Here is a 19,766-nt window from a genome sequence, read left to right as displayed (position 1 = left end):
GGGTCCGGTTTCCTAGGCTGCAGAGAGACTAACCTCACGCGGGTCTTCCTAGCCTCCCGGAGACGCTGCCGGGATTCATGGGGACACAGCAGTACTAACACTACTCACTAGCGCGTGGTGCATTTGGGGGGCTGGCCCTTAAATACGGACGTCAGTCCTCCTGACGTTGTCGCCACGGACCGCTGGTCCCTGCATTTATAGAGCAGACAGGTGGGCCGGTCTCTGTCTGCCTGGAGCGCCTGGGCCCCCCGCCCCCCAACCACATTCTCACTGGCTGACTCGTGAAGGTCACCGGCTAGAAGGAGACATTTGCCACGTGCTTCCCTGAGGCTGCAGGAGCAGGGAGGGCCTGCACGCGGTGAGAAGCTGAGGTGAGCAAGAGGTTGGGTGTGGGGGGTGCGGGGAATTTCTGACACAGCTGCTCCTGTGTGTGCTGAGCCTCTTCCATGCCCGGGGATCCCCCACCCAGCCTTGGCCTTGAGTACAGAGGGAGGTGGGAACTTAACAACAGCACTCCTGGCTTACGCTCAGCGCTAAATGCATGCTTCGGTTTTAGTTCTTTTTTTTTTTTTTTTTTTTTTAATTTTTTTTTTAAACATTTATTTATTTTTGAGAGACAGAGAGAGATAGAGCATGAGTGGGGGAGGAGCAGAGAGAGAGGGAGTCACAGAATCCGAAGCAGGCTCCGGGCGCCGCGCTGTCAGCACAGAGCCCGATGCGGGGCTCGAACTCGCGGGCCAAGATATCGCGACCTGAGCCGAAGTTGGACGCTGAACCAACTGAGCCGGCCAGGCACCCGGGTTTGTTTTAGTTCTGAAGGCAACGGGTGCCGTGAGCGCTCTGTGAAGACAGGTGTTGGACACGAGTGCAGGACTGGAGCCCTGTGGCCATCACCCCTGACCAGGCTACCTCAAGGGAGGGTGAGGAGTTGAGCAGGGTTTGGAGGGAAGCATTCTTTGGAGAGGGTTGTTGGCCTGGGAGGAGTAGCGTGTTATGATGTTTCCCCTCCCAACTTCTCAAATCGGGTGAGGAGGGCAGGCCTGGAGCCCCTCAGACAGCCTGGAAGGTGCCGGCCACCGTGGAAGATGGCCATCCTCACCCCACAAATGGCCTGGCCCCCACCAGCAGTCTGCTGAGGGAGTTCTAGGGACAACTTGAGCTCTTTGCTTCAGAGTCTGGGGACATGTATTCAGGTCTGGAGAAGAACAAAGGCAGGGCATGATGCCGAGTCTCTCTTGTCATGGGTCACGCACTCGGAAGGTGGCAGGGCGGGAGCCTTCTTGAAGAGGCCCCACCCAAGAGGCAGAGGCAACCCCGGAACAAAGGGGCTCTGGGGGGGAGTAAAGCGGCAGAGCACAGAACCAGGGGGTGGGGGGTGGGGGGTCATCCGGGAGCACCTCACCACCGCCATCAGGCCTGGGGCTCGGCAGAGGTCACCTCAAGGGGACACTGTAGGGATGCTGAAGGTGGGCGCCCGGCCAGGCCAAGTGAGGGAGCCAGGGCCCAAGTCTCAGAGATGGTATGGACCCCTGGAGAAGTCGGAAGCAGCAGAGGGGGGGGGCGGGGGCCCAGACGGTGGGAGGAGGAAGGGCCAAAGAGGAGTCTCTCCCCACGCACTCTGACCTCTGACCCTGCAGGCCTGGTGGGGGGTGGGAGCAGAGCTAGTCCCCACCCTTCTGCGCCCTCCCCTCACATGTGCTGGTTTCAGTCAGTGCCAGTTCTCACGGCCCATGAAGTCACCAAACTACAAAACTCAGTTTTGCTACACGTCCAACTTTTAGAGGCGATACTCCTCAGCGACCCTCGAGGACAACGGTCTGATATAAAATCTCCAAATGAAATGAGCCGTTGATGGATCTGCCTCACGTGAATGTTTGGGGGGTGTAGTTCTCCTTTTTTAGCTTCTCTCCATCCTCACATGGCTCTCTCCCCACTGTCAAGCCCACTACCTGTCACCTCATCTTTCCGTGTCACACCTGACAAGGCCAAGTCTAGTAAGACCACCTCTAGTATCTATAAGATACTTGGTGATCCTCTGAGAATCTTCAGTGACATTCATCATGCGGATGTTTCCCATTAATGAAATGTATTACTCTCCGAAGGACACCAATTCAGATGAAATTCTACCTGGTAGGCGCGCCTGGGTGGCTCCGTTGGTTAAGCGTCCGACTTCGGCTCAGGTCACGATCTCGCGGTTCGTGGGTTCGAGCCCCACGTCGGGCTCTGTGCTGACAGCTCGGAGCCTGAAGCCTGCTTCGGCTTCTAGGTCTCCCTCTCCCTCTCCCCCTCCCCCATTTGTGCTCTGTCTCTCTCTCTCAAAAATAAACATTAAAAGAAAAAAAAAGAAGTTCTACTTGGTAGCTGTGTGGACATTCAGACTAGTCAGTCTTTCTGTCTCATCCCTCATCACTGCAACTCCTTGTGGTTGAGGGAGTTGCCCTCAGGATCTTGGCAAGTGGTTCCGAGGATGGAGAGGAAATCAGGACAGAGGGAAGTGTCGAGATGTGAGCCTGGCATCTAAAAGAGCTGTTCATGGGCTCAGGGCCCAGCTTTCCCGACCCCCGGAATAGACCCAGCAAGGCTCTGTCTGGGAGGAGGGCAGCCATACTCACTCTTCATTGACAAAGATGAGTTCCAGGGAGGGTTGACTGTTGTTTACATCGAGACCTATGGTATCAAAGGAAAGCAGACGTGAGATGTGGACGCTAGAGCTGAGCGTGTAGGGCAGGGCTTCCGGACTGGGGCTGAATGGGGAAACCAGGGCATATCCTGCATGAGGACTGCCTTCCCTCCGCCTGAAAGCATGGTGGGCTGTGGAGACACACAGGCCCGGGGGGTGGGGGGAGAGGGGTGGTCATAACCGTGGAGTGTTCGGGGGAAAGGGGCAGGTGGTGGCTGATGTAGGAGGGGGAGGAAGAGCCAGGGAAGCAGGGTCACGGGTTACAAGGGCTGGTCTGGGATAGAGGGCAGGGGAGGAGCACAGATGAGGGAGCCTGGGGAGCCGCGCTGAGCCGGGCCGTGTCACAAGAGGAGGGTACGAGGGCGAAGGGGAGGTGAACTCCAGCAAACTGTACTGATGGGCTCGGCCTCTTCGGCGCTGGAGTTGCCCGCCACGAGCTGCTCCTCCTCGGCACTGACCAGCTCCTGCAGCACGGCCTCCACGATGGGCATCACCATGGCGGTGGTGGACGTGTTGGAGAGCCACATGGAGAGCAGTGTGGTGCAGCACATGAAGCAGAGCAGCAACCTGGAAGGCAGGGCGGCCGGGGCACAGCGTCTACAGCACGGCCATCTCCCAGGGGCCCCCCCGCTCACTCGCGGGGCTCCTTTGGGGCCTCCTACGAACCCGATGGTGCTGGCTGGAGAACGGGGCGGGGTGGGGGTAGCGTGTGTCCAGAAGGTCCGATTTTTATGTCATGCCTTCAACTCTGTACTCCCAGGGCTTGGCACAGAGCAAGCATTAAATGAGTATTTGTTGAAGGAATAAACCACACGCCACGGGCCAATGGCCTGAGCTAGAAAAAGCCCCTCCGTAAGCAGAGACTAGCCTTGGTAGTAGGGTCACAGGGCATGGACTTACTGATTGGCCAACTCTGCAGCCATTAGCTTGGTGATGACGTATGGGCTTTTTTGGTGCCTAAAGGAATTCTTTTTTTGCCCTTGCAGCCAGCACTTCTACGGGTACCATTACATTCTATGCTCTGCAGCCAAGTCACCATACTTATTAGTGACCACGTAGAGATTGACGTGTGGAGCCCACAGTTCCGCTCACCGCTTGCCCCACTGTCAACCTGCTGAAAGCACAGCCCCCCGGGTCACCCAAGTGTCCCGTATCACTGCGTTCACTTTTTCAGCTGGTGTCATGAAGAGTCAACCCTTGGAGGAAAACACTAACAAAAAGAACTCTCAAGTGATTTCTCTTGGACGTTGAAAACCTAACAATGTGTGTTGGAACAGACAGGGTTCTCTCTTCCGTAAGACAAGGCAACACAAAGACTATCCGTGTTTATTGCTTTAGGTGGGATCACTGACTCTGCACGATTTGGGGACAGCACATTTATCGAGTGGATTACGTCAGGTGGGCCAAAGTCCTGGTGGTGTTTTTTTGTTTAGGCTGATGGTGTGAGTTTGCCTGCCCGGGACCCCCACCAGCAAGCAAAGAGCACTACCGGGGGTGGAAACGTGTGGGGGGATGAGTTAAATAAAGAAGAGTGGAAATGCGATGGGATAGGCATTCTTGAGTTTGACCTTGAGTTTGAGTACACGGAGGTTTTAAAGAGCTCCAGAGTCCCCACGTGACGTGTAGGTGCCATTGTGTGCCTAGGGGTACAAGGTTATCGCTGAGCCAAGTGGCAAATTAACTTAAATTAAGCTGTAGTTAAGTGGGATACAGGAACATCCTTTTAGGCATAACCTGTATTCGTCTAAATGACCAATGTTGAAAACTGATACCATGTTATTTATTTATGCTCCATTGGACTCCCAAAGGAGTCAGGGCAGCTTACAAAAACACGTCATGAGAAAGTTGTAAATAGAAGGAGGTGAGACCCACATTCCAAAGGGAGAAGGGCCAGGCTCTTCAACGGAGCAGAGGTGAGGTTAACACAAAACTGTCAATCCTGACTTTCTTACATATCCCCCAAGGTTGGGAATCTCTCTATGGGTGTTCCTGACCACAGAGAAGAGGGCACAGTCGAGGGCACGTGTTGTGATCACAGACGCCAGGTCAGATGCAACATATTTAAGCTGTGGGCTGAACCAGTGATAACAAAGCCTCAGGGGGGATGGGAGGAAACCTCCGTGTCTCCTTCAATGACAAAGGAGAAGACACCCATTTCGTCGTCCAGCCTGTTCCTTGTTATACCAGAGAAAGGTTGAGAAACAATGTACGTTGGTCCATCTTGTTTTACCTAATGGGCCCCTTGTGTTTTGTAACCTGCTGCCCTTACGGTCTAGATTACTCAGATAAATTCTTTAGACTGTGATAATAAATGACACCAAAGTCACACACTCAAATCTCTAGTCTATGATCAAGGGCCCTCTCACTGGAGAGTGAGGTAGGAGCCCAGCAGCCCTGACATCATCCCCTCCCCATTAGTAGAAAACCAACCCGAGCCGGACGTCCCCCTGTGGCCCAGGACCACTGCCCAGGTGGCCCCTGGCTGCTGGGGGAAGCGCTATGGCCCGGCACCCCAAGGACCGCTTACATGCCCGGCTTGGCTCCAGCCATCATGACCATGCGCAGAGCAATGCGTTTGTGCAGGTTCCACTTCTCCACGGCAGCTGCCACGCAGATGACACCCACCAGCAGCAGCGTGGTGTTCTTGAAGTATTCGGCGGCCACCTGCGGGAAGGCGGCACAGGTCAGCCCCTCCCCCGCCAGGGCCCAGAGGACCGGGCCGTACCCATCGCAACCCATTCTCAACCAGAGGCTGGCACGCGAGGAGGGAGGTGACGATTGTTAAAACAGCTGACTGTTTGAGACTATATATATAAAAAATAGATACATATATATCTCATATATACCCACATACATATATTCTATATACATGCATAACATACTACCTCGGGCAGGCACTGTTCCAAGTAGTTTACAAAGATTGTTTCAGTTAATCTGGCCAGTCACCCAATAAGGTAGATATTCTTCTGCATGCTTAAAAAATATTAAAACACTCTGTCTTTAGTTATGATATCATTTCAAAGAATAAACACACACGTATAATTTTATCTTAAGCCTTAAAAAATTGTTAAAATAACTCTGGGCTTATCCCCGATCTCTTTTTTTTTTCTGTAGCTTTTTAGAAAATTGTGTTCATTTTTCTTTTTTTAAAAGTTCTTTTAGGGGCGCCTGGGTGGCTCAGTCGGTTAAGCGGCCGACTTCAGCTCAGGTCACGATCTCACGGTCCGTGAGTTCGAGCCCCGCGTTGGGCTCTGGGCTGATGGCTCAGAGCCTGGAGCCTGCTTCCCATTCTGTGTCTCCCTCTCTCTCTGCCCCTCCCCCATTCATGCTCTGTTTCTCTCTGTCTCAAAAATAAGTAAACGTTAAAAAAAAATTAAAAAAAAAAAGTTATTTTATTCATTTAGAGAGAGAGAGAGAGCACATGCATGCCAGCGGAGGAGGGGTAGAGAGAGAGGAGACAGAGAAGCCCAAGCAGGCTCCCACGTGGGGCTCAGCCTCACCTGTGAGATCATGACCCGAGTCAAAATCAAGAGTCGGACGCTCAACCAGCTGAGCCACCCAGGCCCCCCTATGTTCATTTGTTTTAATTAGAAAATTAATACATGCTTATTCTGGAAAACTTCAAAATATAGAAAAATTTAAAGGTGAAATTACCCTTGATCCTACTACTGTTATTACTTTGGTATATTTCCCTCAATTTGGGTCTATAAAGATACATAATTGGATTTACACAGTATGTATAGCTTTATATTCTGCTTTTCTCCCCATTGACATCATACCCGGATCATTATCTTATTTAACCTCAATTTGTTGGAAAAATTAATCTTAATAGAAGCATAATGCACCACACAATTTGGCCAATTTCCCTTTATTAAATATTTCGGTTAATTCCTTTTGTTTCAACTACAAATGGAGCAAAGAAAAATTTTCTGCTTACATCATTAACCTTACATAAATATGATAATTTCCTTAGGTTAGAGTTCTTGAGGGTATCTTTATAGCTTGCCTTAAATCTTTAAAAATTCTCTTGGGGCGCCTGGGTGGCGCAGTCGGTTAAGCGTCCGACTTCAGCCAGGTCACGATCTCACGGTCCGTGAGTTCGAGCCCCGCGTCAGGCTCTGGGCTGATGGCTCGGAGCCTGGAGCCTGTTTCCGATTCTGTGTCTCCCTCTCTGCCCCTCCCCCGTTCATGCTCTGTCTCTCTCTGTCCCCCCCCAAAAAAATAAATAAACGTTGAAAAAAAAAATTAAAAAAAAAAAATTCTCTAAAATTTTTTAAAACTTTAAATAACTCTAAATAAGTCCAAAGTTGCAAAGCTCCGAAATGATACAGTACAAGGAATACCTGGGGCACCTGTGTGGCTCGGTGGGTTAACCGTCCGACTTTGGCTCAGGTCATGGTCTCATAGTTCGTGAGTTTGAGCCCCATGATGGGCTCAGAGCCTGGAGCCTGCTTCAGATTCTGTGTCTCCCTCTCTCTCTGCCCTTCCCCTGCTCGCACTCTGTCTCTCTTTCTCAAAAATAAATAAACAGTAAAAAAAACCCAAAAACATAAGGAATACCAACACACCGTCTACGTGTTTTTTTCTTCCTGAACCATTTGAGGGCAAGTTGCATATATTTTAGCCTTTTCCCCTAAATACTTCAGCGTATATTTCCTAAGAATAGGGATTTTCTCTTCCACAGCCGAGTACCAGTAATGAACTTCTTCCTCTCCCTTCGTGATGAGGAAATGGAGACCGGGCCCTGTTAAGATGCTTCCTGTGTTTAGGGTCCACAGACCAACCCTTCATGGATTTCCTTACTTGGTACTTCTCGACTCTGCTTTACAACCTGACTTCAAAGCCCGGTTCGGGCCTTCCTTGTGAAAGAAAACTTTCCTTGGGACTCTAGCCTCTGACTCCAGAACATTCCCTGTGGGCACCGTTAATTTCACCCACCACACAGCATGCAGGGCAACATGCTTGCACTGTTTTGTTTTTTTTTTTCCCTGTGTACCTCTCTTGTCTCTCAACTAAATTTTGGGCTGCAGAATGGTCAAGGACCATGTTTCTTCCCGTATCTCTTAACACCTAGCAGACCAAGGTAGAAAAGCAAATGCTCGGGAAATATTTATCGCGTGCAGGAGAATCGTTCCCAACAGGAAGCCATGGCAGAAACAGAGGAAAACATACAGAAAAGTTTAACTTCTAATTTAGGAACCCTCTTTAAAGCGGGAAAACGAGAACATTTCTAACTGCAGGAAAAATAAAGACTGCAGGAAACGCAAATATAGTTAAAATACGTGGTGTTGGAAATAAGGAATATTTACATAATCATACGGTTAAACTTTGCTAATTGAGTTAACAAAACCCGTGATGTATTTATACTGGGAGGCTGGAGGGAGGAGAAGGGGGTTGTAAGAGGACACAATCCTCATCTGCTGTAATCAGAAGGCATCTAACAACGTCTACAAGCGATAACTCAAGAGTTAATATAAGATTATCGAGTAAGAATAGTATTCAGTTCGGGGTGTCTGGGTGGTGCAGTCGGTTGATCGTCCGACTTCGGCTCAGGTCATGATCTCACGGTTGACGAGTTCGAGCCCCGCGTTGGGCTCTGACAGCTCAGAGCCTGGAGCCTGCTTCAGGTTCTGTGTCTCCCTCTCTCTCTGCCCCTCCCCTGCTCATGCTCTCTGTCTCAAAAATAAATAAACATTACAAAAAAAAAAAAAAAGAATACAGTGCCCCAGAAGAAGCGGTTATCAAAGATGAAACCCTGGATGAGGGGGAGGTGGGACTTGGGGGAGAGGGTATAGTAAGGGAGGGGTGGGGAAGGCAGCTGCTGGTTTTGCATGATGAGTTTTTCAGTATTATTTGATTTTTCTTTTTCTTTTCTTTGGTAACATTTATTTAATGTTAGGGAGAGAGAGACAGAGTGTATGTGGGGGAGTGGCAGAGAGAGAGGGAGACACAGAATCCAAAGCAGTCTCCAGGCTCTGAGCTGTCGGCACAGAGTCAGGGCTCGAACTCACAAACCGGGAGATCGTGACCTGAACCAAAGTCCCACGCTCAACCGACTCAGCCACCCAGGCACCCCATTATTATTAGATTTTAAACTCTGTTAACACTTTGACAACATAAAAGCCAAAATAAAGCAGTAGGTTCCATTTCTCTCCCCACCCCCCACCTTTTCCCCCACGGAGATGTCCCTGTGTGCCACTGATGAGGTTTGCGTGGGAGGAGAAGGCCATTGGCCCTCTACGTGACCGTTTCCTGGAGGAGCCCTCCACTTCTGCTTAATCTAATTCTTTTTTTTTTTTTTAATTTTTATTTATTTTTGAGAGAGAGAGAGAGAGAGGCAGGGCATGAATGGGGGAGGAGCAGAGAGAGAGGGAGACACAGTCTGAGGCAGGCTCCAGGCTCTGAGCTGTCAGCACAGACCCCGATGTGGGTCTCGAACCCACAAACTGTGAGATCATGGCCTGAGCCGAAGTTGGATGCTTAACCGACTGAGCCACCCAGGCGCCCCTGCTTAATCTGGTTCTTGTTCCCAAACCCAATCCTCAGCTGGCACTGTTACTAAAGCTTCCTGAGGGCAGAGAAGGCTCCCTGCTCTGCTTGGCTGGTGACTCTAGGGCACAGTCCCCTCTGGGGCTGGCAGGTCGGCCTCTGGGCTGTGTGAGCATAGTTGAAGACGCTGCCCCCTAGCGGGAGGTGGAAGAACTGCGAGGATGCCTGAGGGCATGGCTGGAAGTGGAGGCAAGTTGGGGAGGGGGGGGATGTTACCTAGGACCTTTCTCATGGCACCCTGACCTTCCCAGGAGCTAGGAGGCAGTTCTGGGGCAGAACCCGTCTTCTCTTTAACTCTGTCTGCCGAGGAGGGAAACCCACAGAAGACAGGAGACAGTAGTCCTGGGTCACGATCCCTCCACTGGCCCCCTCCATGGTCCCCCCACTCGAGGCCCCCTGCAAAGCCTTTAAAAATTCAGCGCTGGGGCGCCTGGGTGGCTGTGTCAGTTAAGTATCCTACCCTGGGTTTCGGCCCAGGTCATGATCTCATGGTTCCTGAGATCAAGCCCTGAGTTGGGCTCTGTGCGGACAGTACGGAGCCTGCTTGGGAGTCTCTCTCTGCCCCTCCCCCACTCGCACTCTCGCTCAAAGTAAATAAATAAACATTAAAAAATAAATACAAAGTCAGGGCCACCAGGTTTACTCTCGCAGGGGACTGGCTGGCAACATTTTCATTTTCTGCCTCTTTGCTACGCATCATAATAGCATCTCAGTGTGCGATGGCCTTTTAGGAGCGCAGAGCCTACAGGACGGGCGGGGCCCCTTTCTCTGGGTTCCTCTCGAAGGGAAGAAGAAAGGAACCAACACACAGAGTGCCCTCTACAAGCAGGGAGTTTGGCACTTTGCACTCACTTTCCCATGTTAGCTCTACAGGGGTCCTAGTAGGCAGGTACCCTTCCTACCTCCCTTTGCAGGTGAGGAGGCGGACGCAGAGAGGTTCGGGAAGTCTTCCAAGGTCACAGCATGAGGGGCAGCGTCTGGATATCAGTCCATATCCGTCTGAATCCAAAACTACTACACTCGGGGTGGGCCTGTTGGACACCGGGCATCTAATTCAACTCTAGGGGAGTTTTCTTGGTCTCCCTGACGGCGTGGGCAGGCGCACGTTACCGTCTCCATTCATAGTCACGGTCCTGACGCTGGCCCCGAATAGCCGGGCCTGGGCCAATGTAAGCCCCGGGGCCCAGCGTTAGCGGGATCTGAGGGCTCCAGGGTCAGCCAGAACTCAGCTGTGTGACCCCAGGTAAGTTATTCAACCTCTCTGGGCTTCATTTACTCATCTAAAAAAACCCAAAACCAAACAAAAAGATTACGGGATTCCCTAGCTTTTGTAAAGCTGTTGTAGAGTAAATGACAGATGCAAATCAGCCAGGAGGGCCCCCCACATTGACAACCAGGATTTCTAGCAGCTCTTCCTGTCGCTAAGTAAGCCACACAAAGACTGACCTGCTCTGAGGCCATGAGCACGGGAACGGGCCCAGGCACAAGGCTGCCTTCTTCCCACTTTTACAAATTAAAATTCCATCTGATGGCAGTGTTTGTTAGCTGTCTAGCCCACAGATTTTTTTTTTTTTTTCAATAAGAAAATCTTAGCTATTCAGAACCCGCAAGGAACACCAGGGTTCCAAGATTCCTGAGGGTTATTTCCATTGTTTGCTAAGCTGCTGCGTTGCTTACTTATGCTTGCTGTGGGCATTCCTCTCCCCAACACCTAATCTCTGGGACTAATATTCTCCGAGTTGGGAAACTAGATAACGAAGCTTGTGAAGCTTGTCGGGATTATTTGCAAAGAGAAACAGGATCCTAAACCGAGCACGGCTCCCCTGGGTCGAGTGCTCGCTTTCTGCGATGTTTGCGGTGGGGGTTTTATTGCCTTTTCTGCTCTGCGGTTTTTCCGCAGCCGGATCCCTGAGCTCAGAGAGCAGAGGTGCTCCTGGTCTGTGTTTTAGAAGAGGGGAGCTCAAGGAGGCTGCTTGGAAACGGAGATCAGACTAGGTGGGTTTAAATGGTTGCTTTCCCTGCAGATGAGCTGTAGACTCCTGGGCAAGCTACTGAACCCCTGTGACCCTGGCACCCCAGCATTTTCAGTGGCGACGGTAACGACACCCAGGTCACTGAAGTCGTCATGACGTGGCCTTAAGGTAGCTCATGCAGGCGGGGTCTTAGAACAGTGCCTGGGTGCCTGGCATATAGGAAGTGCTCAATAAATGTCCATTATTATTATTATTATTATTATTTTTTTTTTTAATTTTTTTTTTCAACGTTTATTTTTGGGACAGAGAGAGACAGAGCATGAACGGGGGAGGGGCAGAGAGAGAGGGAGACACAGAATCGGAAACAGGCTCCAGGCTCTGAGCCATCAGCCCAGAGCCCGACGCGGGGCTCGAACTCACTGACCGTGAGATCGTGACCTGGCTGAAGTCGGACGCTTAACCGACTGCGCCACCCAGGCGCCCCATATTATTATTATTATTAAAGAGGTAAAACAAAGATAAAAAGCTTCAAATAAGATTGAGGGTTATGCCAGATGTATCAGCACGTCCAAATGAGGGAATAAGAGAAAGAAATGAAATAAGGAGCAAAGGGGTGCCTGAATACGAAACCAAAGGTTCCTCCAAATTTTCTAAGTGAAGTGGAAGCATACGGAAAGAGTGTCCTGACCCGGGCTGGATGGAGAGGCTCGGGGATCTGCCGGGTGTTGGTCTTTAACTAACTAGTTAATTGTTAGTGAGTTGCAGGTGAGATCCCTTAGGGATGAGCTCTTGAAATATCGCTTTCTTGGAGCACGGAATTCTTTACTGATCTCTAGATATCTTAGGTTTTAAATGTTTGAAATAGTTTCCGTAGGGGCGCCTGGGTGGCTCAGTCGGTTAAGCGTCCGACTCTGGATTTCGGCTCAGGTCATGACCTCGCGGTTCGTGAGATCGAGCCCTGCTGTGGGCTCCACGCTGAGTGTGTGCTTGGGGATCCTCGCTCTCTGCCCCTCCCCCCACTCATGTGCTCTCTCTCTCTCTTTCCCAAAATAAATAAATAAGCTTTAAAAAATGTTTCAAACAGTTTTTATAAAGGGGAAGGGTGTGCGTGGCTCTATTCCTAGACTTTGGAGGAGGGAACTCGGTTCAGCAGCCTCAGCTGGGTGCCCTTCTCCCGAGGAAGGTGAGCCTGCCTCCCTGGGGCCATCCCCTGGAGGGGAGGCCCCAGAGCGGCCCATCCTTCCTGCCTTCCCGCCGGGGGGCGCTGTGGGGGCACTTGCGGCAAGAGAGCGTCGAAAATCCTCAGAGCTCCCTGTGAGGTCGCTATTTCTATTCCCCTCGTTTTCAGGTGAGTAAATGGCAGTTTGCGGACGTTAGGAGAGTTGCCCGAGACTGGTTAGTGACAAAACTGGATTCACAAACTCCGTTCTCCCCTACTCCCAGCTTGGATCCTGACCCTTTCCTCTCCTTGCTCACGGCGGCAGCAGAGACGGCAGGAGGTGTGGTGGGTGTGACTGCGTCTGATGGGCCCCCCCCCCCCCCCCGTGGCACAGGCAGGGTGCCCCAGAAATGCGGACCATCAGCGCTCTGGGGGTCAGCTGGGGGTAGCTCTACAAGTGGTCCAGGAAGGTGGCCACCTTTCGGGAGACTAGTGGTGGCCTCTCTGGCAATGGACTTCTTTTGAGGCTCTTTTGGACATCTGAACGATTTTGCAGTGAAATCTTTTAGACTCCCCGGAGGGCACGCCTGGGTCTGCGCCCCCTCCGCACTGAACTGAGCCCCCAGCCAGAGCCGGAGCGCTCGCTTCTTTATTCCAGCCACTGCCCCAGCGATGCAGCCAAATCCAGCGTGGCCGACTCCCGGCCTTTCCCTGGGGAAAGGAATGCTGTTTCTGCTGGGTAAGTCTGTGTGGGCTCCAACACCCTCCTAATCACCTAATTGCACTCCCCAAGGATGGAGGTTTTCAAACCACGCTCACTGCCTCTGAAATTTCAGGAGGCTTGTGGGAAGAAGGACCCAAGCAACCAGGGCTCTGGGCCTCCGTGCCCAATTTGAGTAGGATTTCCTCTTCCATCTGTTTTATGTACTGAGTCTCCTAAGATGTGGTTTAAAGAAAAGGTCTTGTTGCTAGAAAAACATTCTTTGCAAACCCTACCCTAGAGAAGTCTAAAGCGGGGAGATTCCGAGGAGTGTTGACCTGGCCCAGAAGTTGGCTTAGCTCCTGGCGATGCCGACTCATAAAGCACCCCCAGTTTCTTCTCTGGGACCTTCTGAACTGCCCCCAGTGGAGGAAACCAAGGCAGGGGACTGGGTTCTGACTGCAGAGGCAAAGGGGCTGGCTCACATGTAGGGAGTAGCTCTTCCCACAGAAACATTAACTTGGCCTTGAAAGGCTGCAGCATCTGTAGGTTCGTGGTTCCAGGCTCCACCTAAGGTGTGGGTGTAGAGACTCAGCACTGGCCTGTGTCTGGATGGCTGTGGGTGACGGGTAGCTTGGGTTCAGGCAGGTGGCCGGGCCCCGATGCTCAGCTTACATCCCCACAGGCCTGCGTGGAGGCGGGGTCAGCTTCCCTCGCGAGCAGAGGCCAGAAAGGCAGAGAGGAGAATGGTATATGAAATGCACCCCCACCCCCGGTTTAAACAAACAAAGAGAGCCAGGGTCTAGGTGACGGTCAGGAATCTGGCAGGTCAGAAAGATCAGGAACAAACAGGGAAGCAGATTCATGACATTGAACTCAAGTGTCAGGTGGCTGCAGAGGCCCTTTTGTTTTCCCAGCTGGAGCTGCCTTGCTGTCTCTCCCGCCCTGGCAGGAGCCAGAATGTGAAATGTGGCCCCGCGGTGCAGGGCCATGGAGACAGCAGAGGGTGACTGTGAGTGTGTGTGTTGGGAAGGGGAGAGATAGAAAGCAGGTGTCATCTCTACTGGAAGTAGTTCCTGGCCCTGGGCACTCCGGAGGCTGTACCAAGCCTGATCATTCAAACCCTGCCTTTTAGTGCCCCAGAGGGCCCTCTCGCTCCCATCCTCCTAGAAACAGTAAATCCTAGCTAGGTTGATCGACCCCGGTACTTTCCTGGGCTATGGCAACACATTAGAAGGGCTTAGAGGATTTCCATGGCAGATATAATGATAGAAGTGAGAGTCACGATGGAGGTAAAATAAAGAACAAACCTCAAATCCAGGACTGAGCTCTAAAGTAGTGGCAGGATGCTAACAAGAAGATCATAGAATCTCAGAGTCAAAGGGCGCTGTGAACCCAACCCCTCTCCCAATCTACCTCTAATGTCGCCGACGTGGTCACCTGGCTTGCATTCCCAGGGACGGGAACGCCTAGATACCACGTGGCAGCCCATTTCAGCACCTTCCCTCAGACAGGGTGGGTCTCTCTTATGGTGCTTGGACTCTTTGGACTGGTTTGACCCTTTGAGCCTAGTGCGTTGAGCTGCAGAAGCCAGAAATCACATCTCTCTGGAGCCTTCTCTTTCCTCATGTGACTCACATTCTAGATTTTTGACATCTGGGCTACCCACCACCACATGAGCTCCTTATCTAGAATCTGATGCTCTGGACCCATATGTGTATTCATTCAGCAGGTTTCAGTATGTGTTGGCCAGTGGTTAAGAGAGCAAGTTCTGGGATCATAAACACTCCTGGGTTCGAGTCCTGGCTCTGCTCCTTAGCAAGTTACTCAACCTCTCTGAACTTCAATTTCTGAACTCCTCTGTGAAGATAAAAATAATAGCCACTTTACAGAGGATTAAGTGATGCAGTGCATGTAGAGGACCTCCCATAGCGCCCAGCATATGGTAAATGCTCAAAATTTTGGCAACCCCAGTGGACAGATGATTCGTACTGAATCTGTACTCAACTAAAAGCCAAGGGTCCTTGTCACACAAACTGTTAACGTTTATCCCTGTTAAACTTCATTCTGTCAGTTCCAGGCCATTGTCTCATCCTGTCAACATTGATTTTGTCATCGTACATGAGTTGGCCCATACAGCTTGGAGTCATTGGCAGATCTGATAACGTGCCTTTTATATTTCCATTTGAGCTCTCTCTCCGGTCCGCTGCCATTATGTTACTCAAGATTCTTTAGGTTCAGCTGTTCAGCCAGCACTCAAGTTACCCAACTGTGTTATCATCCAGCCCACACTGGCTCCTTTGATTGAGAAAATTTTTTTTTCCCCTAGAAAATTTGAAGGTTCCAAAGAAAAAGTTAATTTGTATTCAACAGCTTCTGTTTAAAAGGCTACGGAAATGATAAAGCCTTCTAGAAAAGGCCTCAGTCAAAAAGTGGTCAATAGAAAGGTTGGGCACTTGGTGGAGTAAATTTCATTTATCTAGAACATTCCCTCTCGGGGGATTGTGTGAAGCCTCTGCAAGGCCAGCAAACGAGGCATTATCGCACGGGTCTTCAGTGTTTTCCAATTTGGTTTGTGCCTTCTCTCTGTTCGAATAGAAACTTCTCAAGGTCAGGAGCCATTTCTATCATTTTCTATCTCTTTTCAGCAAGACTGAGAGATGGAAGTCTGAGTTTTGCACCCCACAAACTCTTAACACCTGCTGACCAATAAATCATCATCATGCAAATTAACCATTTGTATGCCTACATCCAAGAGGACAGTAGGAAACTCAGAAGCATCAGGCGCGACATTCAAGAGGGCAGAAATTATGTGTTTCATTTTTGTCACCTTCAGGGTACCCGTAACATCCCACATCGCACATGGTAGACAGAGAACTCAGAAATTATTTTTCTGAATGTTGAGTGAATGACATGAGGGACAAAAGCCATGGTCCCAGAGTCATACTGATCCTATCCACATGCCTTCCTTCAGGTGAAGGGGACACTGTTGCCACACCAGCAAGAGACCTTGCAACTAAGAACCATTAACCGAGGGTCAGAGCAAGTATAGACCACACTGCATCCAGGCCATAGACACCACCAATCCTAGGGGCTGCGAATCTTCGTGGAGAGAGGACATGTCAATGGTAAGTTCATATCAGGTGTATCTGATGTACCATTTAAAGGATAAAGACATCACACAGGCTCCAAGGGCAAAAAGCAACACTTGCAGCTGAGGTCTTTGGAAAGGCTTCACTGTAGAGGGTGATTGGGCAGGATTTTAAAGGTGGAGGGAATTGGAGAGGACTGAGTCAAGGCAAGGGGCTAGGCAAGCACAAGTGGGCTTGGGGAGGGACAAGTAGGTGATTTGTCTGCAGAGGGGACTCCTGAAGATCCCCAGCCTGCCTCTTCCCCAGGGAGCCAGGGCGCATGCTGGAGGAGGGGTGTGGCTGCTGGTTGTGGATTAGGTGTTTGGAATAGGTCTCTATCTGCAAAGTTAGGTGACTCACAAAGGGTCAAAAGCCATGTCCCCCGCTTAGCGGCATTTTCCTCTGATCTGAGTTGAAAAAGCCAGCCCAACAGACTCTGTCTGGCTTAAGCCACTTCCTGTAACCCAACTGTTAAATATCATCGCCAGCCATTGCCACTTTATCAGACAGATGGGGTAGGATCTTTCACCTCAAATGCTAAGAGTTGCCCTGTGGCTCCTCCAGTGTTTTCCGTCTCCAGCCCCAGCAATGACAATGCCTAATCCTTCACCAGACAGTCTTGCTTTTCTCCTCACAAAGTCGCGTTATCCTTCAAACCACTGACTCAACAGCCTCATAGGTCTGGCCTGCCTGGCTGTGCCAAGGGGCGGGCCCTTGGACGACCGGTTGCCTAGCAACATCTTTGAGGCTTCCTGCTTCGGGCAGCCCTTGGAGAAATAGGGACACCATCTACTTCAAGGCTAAAGCAAGCTGTTGGCTTTGAGGCTGCTCGCCCTGAAATACAAAGATAGAAATCTTTTAATTAATAGTTAGCTCACTCTGAATGTTAAAGTTCAATTTTTTCTACAACGTCACTCTTTTCTCTGCCTTCTGTTTTCATTCCCTGACTCATTGGCTTTTGGCTTCTCCCTTTTAAAGAGAAACGTGCAGAATAAGCTTAGGCACTTTTCTTCAGAAAAGTCGTATTTAAGGTTGGTTGTTCTTGGGCAACCTGGGTGGCTCAGTCGGTTGAGCGTCCGACTTTAGCTCAGGTCACCATCTTGCAGTTTGTGAGTTCGAGCCCCGGGTTGGGCCCTGTGCTGACAGCTCGGAACCTGGAGCCTGATTCAGAATCTGTGTGTGTGTGTGTGTGTGTGTGTGTGTGTGTGTGTGTGTGTCTGCCCCTCCCCTGCTCACACTCTGTGTCCCTCTCTCAAAAATACATAAACATTAAGTTTGGTTGTTCTTTTAGGCATGCACACAGACCAAACGACCTATTCTCTTTTCCACAAAGGAAGGAGACACATTGGAGCAACCCCTGATGATTCGGGTCACAGGCTAGCTTTTAAATGGGTCCCAGGATGTTGGTGTTCTACCCATCTCCAGGGATAAAAGCACTGCTGATGATTAGGGGATCCTATCCTCTTTGGAACACGTAAAGCTACTACGGCTACTCATTGCCACTAACCCTCTCACCTCAAAACTGAAACGATACAGAATAAAACAAAGAAACAACCAAAAGCAAAACCCAAAACACCCCAAACACAAACAAACAAACAAACAAACAAAAACAACTGGCCAGTTGAGTCCATCTGGTAGAAAGACAACCTATTCAGATGAAGTCAAGTACAACAGTTACAGGGTCGCCTAATTCTAGCCTTGGACTTTCAAAAAAGTTCTGTTTTTCATGGTTAAGGCATCCCATAGGCCCAGCTTCATTATTTCTTCCTCACATCACACAGGAAAGGAGATGCAGCGTTCTTAGTAATAACTCACCACGAAGCTACTTTATGGAACGTCTTCCTTCTGGCCTAGCAAGCAAGAATATAGACTTTTAACCTAATAGATAAGAGTTTAAATCCAGTTCTGCTACTTCCTACTTTGTGATCTTGAGTGAGTGTCTTAACTCACTGAGCCTCTTTCCTCATCTGTAGAGTGGGAATATTAACACCCACTTGTAGAGAGATCTCAGGGGTGCTGCATAACCGATATATTCCTTCCAGTATAGTTCCTGGTTCCTAGTAGACCGACCAGCAGACATGAATTCCTTTTCATCTTTCTTCTGTGCCTCTGTCCTTAGTCTCTGCCTTTCAATCTTTACTGGGAACTCAAATCAGAGACCAGGTGCTATGACAAGAGTCTAGATAGACCAGGTATTACTGAATGAGGACCATCTTTCCTTTTGCTTCTGGCTTCTGGTTGTGTGTTTCTTCTTTCCCACTTGTGGTAGGTGTGAGTGTTTGCCCTGAAAGCTGACCACAACCTGGGCTTGATATTGACAATTTCTGTTTGAGCTTTTAAGAAGGCCATAGAGAGAGAGAGTGGACAGAGAAGGCAGGTTCTAGGTAGACAGCAGTCAAGGAAAGAATACGCAGTAATCTTGAGTTGGGGAAGAAGGAATCAAATTTTCTTTCTTTCTTTCTTTCTTTCTTTCTTTCTTTTGAAGGGAAGTAGATGAAAACATTGTCAGGACTCAGGAAAACATGGTAAGTTTCTTTGTCAACAAACATTTATTGAGCACCTACCGTATATGGGCTCAGGTTTATAATAAGGTTCCAAAGACCTGGGACACTGATTCCTGCCTTTGAGTGCTTATGCTTTAAGTGGGCATACCAAAGACTGACAAAGGTCAACCCCAGGTTACTTGCATGTACCAATCCCACAGTTCCTAGAGGGTTTCAGACTGTAGGAGCAATTGGATGTGACTGATCAAGTAAGGCTTCCTGAAAGAGACAGTTTGAAGGAGACGAAGGCCATGGGCGAGGAACCTGGAGTAGCAGGTGCAAAGGCTTAGTGCTAAGAGAGTGTGCCAGAGGGTGAAAAAAAGCCCCCTCCTCAAGTCCTTTGTGGCTCTCCTTTCGCCCTGAGCCCACTTTCACTGGCCCGGCGGGGACCCGAGCAGGGGGCTGGGCCACAAGCGGTCTCACCTCACTGGATCGGAGGACTCCGAAGAACGGGTAAAGGAAGGCAGGCACCAGGGCTGCAGCTCCGAGGGGCACCGCCTCAGACACCCAGTACACAGCAGTCACGATCAACACATAAGCACATGCGGCCTCCTGGAAGGGAAGGGGAGTGGGTGGTTAGCCACAGGGACAGCCATGGCCCCTGAGAATCCAAACGAGACCCAGGGGCAGAGGCAGCTGGTACCCAGAGTCAAAGATGGGCACGAGGACACAGCCCTGGGTGGGGGGGTGTGTGTGTGCAAAGCTGGCCTCTGGTGGACACGTGGCGGGGCCCACGCTTTGGCATGTGAAGTAATGGCTGCTCCTTGGGGGGGACCGGTGCCTGGCACGTGGTTTGCAGCAGAATGGCCACCAGACTGACCATGTCCCAGCTCTGCTCGTTCTTGAAACTGTGCAGGGTGGGGACCCCAATTAACTGCGGTGCTCAGACCCGAGATCATCCGCTCTCAAGTTGGAGTTCATAGCTTTAACACGGAGCGTGATATTTTGGTGTCGAGTTGACGGGGCGCAGATGTTCTCGGCATAGTTGAAAGTAGGGATCAATTTGTGTAACCAATTCAGATGTGAGCTCT

The 19,766-nt window shown here is 50.4% G+C and overlaps 1 protein-coding gene across 3 annotated transcripts in view; it reads right to left on the bottom strand.

Moving 5' to 3' along the window:
* The window catches only part of SLC13A4 (solute carrier family 13 member 4), a 46,469-nt gene that overhangs the window by 20,070 nt on the left and 6,633 nt on the right, over nt 1-19,766 (bottom strand). For all 3 annotated transcript variants that reach the window (XR_015244776.1, XM_086689333.1, XM_086689343.1), the window contains exons 2-5: nt 19,159-19,287; nt 5,208-5,344; nt 3,075-3,247; nt 2,613-2,667 (exon numbers count right to left, since the gene is read on the bottom strand). Coding sequence is in view for 2 of the 3 variants with exons in the window: in XM_086689333.1 (XP_086545459.1) it covers nt 2,613-2,667; nt 3,075-3,247; nt 5,208-5,344; nt 19,159-19,287 (494 nt within the window). In the remaining variant the exon portion in view is untranslated. The remainder of the gene's footprint in view (nt 1-2,612; nt 2,668-3,074; nt 3,248-5,207; nt 5,345-19,158; nt 19,288-19,766) is intronic.

The sequence above is a fragment of the Puma concolor genome, chromosome A2 (assembly GCF_028749965.1).
Source record: "Puma concolor isolate L17-30 chromosome A2, mPumCon1.1.hap2, whole genome shotgun sequence".
NCBI classification, from domain to species: Eukaryota; Metazoa; Chordata; class Mammalia; order Carnivora; family Felidae; genus Puma; species Puma concolor.
This window is presented reverse-complemented; position numbering and strand designations above follow the sequence as displayed.